Below are 6,000 nucleotides of genomic sequence, written 5' to 3'. Positions count from 1 at the left end.
ACCAGAGGTGAACTGCGGTGGTGGGACTATCATTTTTTTCACCGGCCGCTCGGCCCATCCGGGCCGGAGAATTGCCGCTAGCCGTTTGCGGCGATTCTCGCAGCTTTGGTTTCGGGGGTGGGAGAATCGCTTGCGGGTGTCGGGGCGGCGTGACGCCCCAGCGATTCTCCCACCCGGCGGGGGGGATGGGGAGGGGAGAGAATACCGCCCTTGGCTTTTGTGGGGGGGAAAAAAACAAGATACTGAATTCTTAAAGGCTTTATTTCAGATAATTAATCAAATTCATATTGATGTATTATAATTTTGCGTTTCTACTACGAGCTCCTCTGAAAAGAGGCAGTACATGTATTTTAAACAGCTATTGTCCCAAGAGATAAGATACTAAAACTGTGCATTACATCTGGTGGAAGAGATTGCAACAACTTTTTTGATTCCAAGAGACTAACAAAAGATAAAATGGTGGAGAAGACATAAGTTTAAACAGTGCCAGTGTACTTTCCACTTGATCTAACAATTTCCCTGGATGTAAACATCTGTAAAAACAGTAGGATGCTCAAGTCTTATGGCATGCATTTGGATTCTCCTGTAGTCTTTCATGGTTTGAGTTTATGTCAAAGATTTACGCTGCTAGAGCAATTAGACAGAAATCCATAAATTTTATTTTCTTTTAAAACCATCCTCATTTAGTACAGAAATAATTCCTAAAATATATATATATCTATATACACATACTCCTTAATTTCTGACTAGGCAGAAATAATAAATGAATGTCAACAAGGAGAATTTAGACTAAACATCTAATAACTTTTGAAAAAATATATTTAAGAACTTCAGATCGGGACATAAAAATGGCAGTGCAGATTTTTAATGTTGCTTTCTCAAATGTATATTCGAGTGTCATGGGGAAAAAGTTAAATTCTTGCTTTCACATTTATAAAACACCAAATAAAGGGCAAAAGGTTTAATATTCGCAAATTGTAATGAAAGTTGGTAACTTATGTAAATCTGCACCTATGTAAACATTAAAAACACAATCTGCTCAGGTACTCACGGCAAGTCAATAAAACAAAATTCAATTTTTTTTATTGCTGTTCTGTGGAAAACAAAACAAAAAAAATCTCCTCAATGCAGGTCCTTAGTCCTTAAAATGGTGCCCATACCGTATCGTAGGAACAGATGAGTGGTGCTGGGAAAGCAGGTCATCCCAACTTCGGATTTAAACCGCTGTATATCATATGGTGCTCATCTTAGTTGTGTGCAAATTGGAAGGATCCCAAATCTCGCAATGTACAGATGTGAAAGTCTAACAGTAAACATGCTGCAATCTTCCTCCAAGGTATCCTGAGAATTATATATTCTTTTAAAAATTGATGCTTTCCTGTCAATAGAGTTTCTGTTAAATATAAAAAGTCTTAAGTAGGCAACAGCATGTTGATGGTTTCAGCTTGCGTTTACACCTGGTGGTTCAAATGTCCTACTGCTGACACCTGGTTCAGAGCGTGGACCTTTCTTTCGGATGCTGCGACCTGAAGAAATGAGGTCAGCGTAGCCTTGTTGATGTGAAAATGCATAGCCTGATCGACGAATAGACTCATTTCGTTGGAAAGATCTAGGTCTACTTGGTTTGGGCAGAAGTTCAATCTCATATTTTTTGCGGTTCATTTGAATCTGTCATTAAAAAAAAAGATATTTGTTTAAAGCTTGGCAAAGGCCAAGAGATTCCAGTCTGGCAAAGCCAAGACATCCTCCATCAAACATTTACAACAAAGTCACAATGTTGACTACTGCAGAAGCTCATTCTGCCAAATGAGACATAAGTAGCAGAGACAAAGTTTGTTACATTACCTGAGTGTTCAGACAAATTTACACCAACAATGTTTATTTATACAGCCCCTTAGTGTAAAGCAACATCCCAGAGTGCCTCACAGGAGCTTTAGAAAACAAGAAAAATGAACCACATGGAATCATTGAATGGTCACAGCACAGGAGGCAGCTATTTGACCCGATGTGTCTGTGCTGGCTCTCCAAATGAGAAATTTACCCAATGCCACTCTCCAGCCTTCACCTCATAGATCTACACATTCATCCTTTCCAGATAATAATCCAATTTCCTCTTAAATGCCTTGCTTGAACTTACCTCCAACATATTTAACGACAGTGCAGTCCAGTTTCCAACTACCTGTTGTGTGAAAAAGATTTTCCTCTTTTCATCATTGTTTCCTTTGCCAATTACTCAAAAATCTGTGGCCTTTTGTTCTCAATCATAAGGCCATAAGATATCGAAGCAGAATTATGCCATTTAGTCCATCGTATCTGCTCCGCCATTCGATCATGATTGATTTGGTTCTCATCCCCATTCTTCTGCCTTCTCCCCATAACCCCTGATCCCCTTATCAATCAAGAATCTATCTACCTCTGTCTTAAACGACTTGGCCTCCACAGCCTTCTCTGGCAAGAGTTCCACAGATTCACCACCCACCCTCTGGCTGAAGAAATTCCCCAGTTTTAAAGGATCGTCCTTTCAGTCTGAGGTTGTGCCCTCAGGTTCTAGTTTTTCCTACTAGTCTCTCCGTATTCTGTAAGTTTTAATGAGATCCCCCTTCATCCTTCTGAGCTCCATCGAGTACAGACCCAGAGTCCTCAACCACCCCTCAATGACGAGCCTTTCATTTCCAGGATGGTTCTTATGAACTTCTTCTGAGAAAACCAGCACATCCTTCGTTAGACACAGGCCCCAAAACTGCTCACATTATTCAAAATGGGGTCCGACCAGAGCCTTTCTAACCTCATCAGTATATCCCTGCTTTTGTATTCTAGCCCTCTCAAAATGATTGTTAACATTACATTTGCCTTCCTAACTGCCAACTGAACCTACACGTTAACCTTAAGAGAATCCAGAATCCTCAGCCCCTTTGTGCTTCTGATTTCCGCAGCTTTTCCCCATTTAGAAAATAAACTATGCCTCTATTCTTCCTACAGAAGTACTTAACCTCACATTTTATTCCATCTGCCACTTTTTTGCCCACTCTCCTAGCTTGTCCAAGTCCTTCTGCAGCCTCCCCGCTTCCTCAACATGACGTGTCCCTCTTCATATCTTTGTATCATCTGCCAACTTAGCTACAATGCCCTTAGTTCCTTCTTCCATTTGTTAACGTATATCGTGAATAGTTGTGGTTGCAAAACGGACCCCTGTGGAACACCACTGGTCAACGGCTGTCATCCCCAAAAATACCACTTCATCCCCACACTCTGCCTTCTGCCTGTCAGCCAATCCTCGATCCATGCCAGTACCTTGCCCCTAACATCATGGGCTCTTATCATATTTAGCAGCCTCCTGTACGGCACCTTATCAAAGGCCTTCTGGAAATTGAATCATGTCACATCCATTGGCTCTCATTTATCTAACTTCGTTGTTACATCCTATAAGAATTCTAACAAATTTGTCAGGCATTACCTCCCCTTGATAAGGCCATGCTGACTCAGCCCTATTTTACCATGCACATCCGAGTACTCCACAATCACATCCTTAATCATGGACTCTACAAATCTTAGCAACGACCAGGCTAACACGCCTATGATTTCCCGTCTTCTACCTCCCTCCCTTCTTAAACAGTAATGTTACATTAGCCATTTTCCAGTCCTCTGGGATCCCCACCGGCTCCAGAATCCTGAACTAGGGCTCCTAAGCCCCTTTTTGCTTCTAATTTCCGAAGCATTTCCCCATTTAGAAAATAGTCAATGCCTCCATTCCTCCTTTCAGTACATAACCTCACACTTTTCCACATTGTATTCATCAATCTGCCACTTTTTTGCCCACTCTCCTAGCCTGACCCAGTCCTTCTGCAACCCCCCTGCTTCCTCAATACTACCCAACCCTCTACAGATCTTTGATTCACCTGCAAACTTAGCAACAGTGCCTTTAGTTACTTCTTCCAGATCATTAATGTATATTGTGAAATGTTGTGGTCGCAGCACAGATCCCTGAGGCACACCACTAGTCACCGGCTCCCATCCTGAAAAAGACCCTTTTATCCCCGCTCTCAGCCTTCTGCCAGTCAGCCAATCCTCTATCCATGCCAGGATCTTACCCGTAACATCATAGGCCCTTAACTTATTTAACAGTCTCCTATGCGGCACTGATTCTCCCTTGTCTAACTTCCTTGTTACCTCCTTAAAAAGAACTCTTAACAGATTTGTCAGGCATGGCCTCCCCTTGCTGGAGCCATGCAGACTCAATCCTATTTTATCATGCACAGCCAAGTACTCATCTTTAATAATGGACCAAATACAAAAACAGATGGGTGGCATTATTGATTGTGCCATTCAGTACAAGGTAGTGCATGGGAGAATTCCTTTCTACCTCTTGGAAATACATGTTGGTAGCCTCTAGTTGAGTGCTCACCGATCAATTAAGGTAAAGACACCTTCAAGGGTTTCAGCCTCCTTTATACTCAGTCACCTCCCTATTCTCGTCTTGCAGAACTGCCACTTCATGAATTGACAGTGGTAGATTCACTTGAAGTAGAAGCAGCCCATCTTGTATTTTTAAATGAAGCCTAACTAGGAAAATAAGACAGGCATGTGGAAATCCTGAACAAACTGGCTCCAGTCAAAAAACCACTCGAGCAAACTCCAGCTCTTAAATTAGGCTCAAGTCGACAGCACAGTTGCTTCACAGTGCCAAGATCTCAGGTTCAATTCCCGACTTGGGTCTAAGTCCACGCAGAGTCTGTATGTTCTCCCAGTGTCTGCATGGGCTTCTTCTGGGTGTTCTGGTTTCCTCCCACAAATCCCAAAGACTGTTGGGTGAATTGGAAATTCTGAATTCTCCCTCTGTGTACCCGAACAAGCGCCAGAATGTGGTGGCTAGCGGTTTTTCACGGTAACTTCATTGCTGTGTTAATGTAAGCCTACTTGTGACAATAAAGATTGTTAAATTATTATACTCGGAGCTACGTGGATTCCTTGTACTCTTTTAATCATATCAAGTCTATCCGGCTGCTACAAAGAAAACATCAATATTTAAGCATGTGATAATTTAATTCACAAATTAATTTATGCAGTTGTAAACACCTTTTCTAAATAAAAATGGTACAGAAACAAAACTGAATATTCAATTTCTGAAAATGGTTTGAAATTTTTTTTCTGAATTTGGGTGATGATAAATTATCACAGTTTTGACAATCAGCTTGTTACTTACTTTGTCAGTCTCCGATGGGTTGATTACCTGAATCAAGAAACGGACTGCAATAACAGGGAGGAGACTGACTGCCACAGTTAAGATGATGGTCAGCCATAGGTAGGGCTGTCTTAGAGCATTGGGGGCAGCACCTAGGTGAAGAATACAGTCCAAATCACTCCAGAGTTAAATACCAAAGTTAAATTTAAAATTACTTTTCTCAGGCTATTTACATCAAATTTCAATTAATACTTTTGCTCTTGTGTAGGTATACATAAATACATAAACGATAGGAGCAGGAGCAGGCCTTTTGGCCCTTCGAGCCTGCTTCGCCATTCATCACGATCATGGCTGATCATCCAACTCAATAACCTAATCCTGCTTTCTCCCCATAGCCTTAGATCCCATTCTCCCCAAGTGCTATATCCAGTGCCTCTTGAATGTATTCAAAGTTTTAGCATCAAAGTATAAAAACCATTGTATCACACCAGTTAATGCAAAATATTATGGAAGAAGAGACACGGCGCCCAACACGCCCACCTTTATCACATACAGTCTACCATGGACTAGATTGATAATCCTCTACCCTTAAATTTTAAATATTCAATGATCTACAAACATTGGCATCAGCCTCGGAGGTGACCTAACACCTCTGAATCAACAGATGGTGGGTCAGGCCCGGCCCAACTGCCCTCTCCAGCAGAGGTAAAGAAATACCTCATGGTCCATTTGAAGGAGGAGGAAAATTTTTCTTGGTTTTCTGGCAAGATTAATTCAACACTCAACACTAGTAAAATAAATGATCTGATTATTTGTCGCAT

At 41.5% G+C, this 6,000-nt stretch overlaps 1 protein-coding gene across 2 annotated transcripts in view; it reads right to left on the bottom strand.

Moving 5' to 3' along the window:
- Nucleotides 1-243: 243 nt before the first annotated feature.
- The window catches only part of atp8b1 (ATPase phospholipid transporting 8B1), a 213,145-nt gene continuing 207,388 nt past the window's right edge, over nt 244-6,000 (bottom strand). For both annotated transcript variants that reach the window (XM_072497355.1, XM_072497356.1), the window contains exons 27-28: nt 5,201-5,331; nt 244-1,668 (exon numbers count right to left, since the gene is read on the bottom strand). In XM_072497355.1, the coding sequence (XP_072353456.1) occupies nt 1,441-1,668; nt 5,201-5,331 (359 nt within the window). In that variant the 3' untranslated portion in view covers nt 244-1,440. The remainder of the gene's footprint in view (nt 1,669-5,200; nt 5,332-6,000) is intronic.

This window comes from Scyliorhinus torazame, chromosome 3, assembly GCF_047496885.1.
Source record: "Scyliorhinus torazame isolate Kashiwa2021f chromosome 3, sScyTor2.1, whole genome shotgun sequence".
Classification (NCBI taxonomy): domain Eukaryota; kingdom Metazoa; phylum Chordata; class Chondrichthyes; order Carcharhiniformes; family Scyliorhinidae; genus Scyliorhinus; species Scyliorhinus torazame.
Note: the sequence above shows the minus strand (reverse complement) of the source record. Positions and strands in the feature narration are given on the sequence as shown.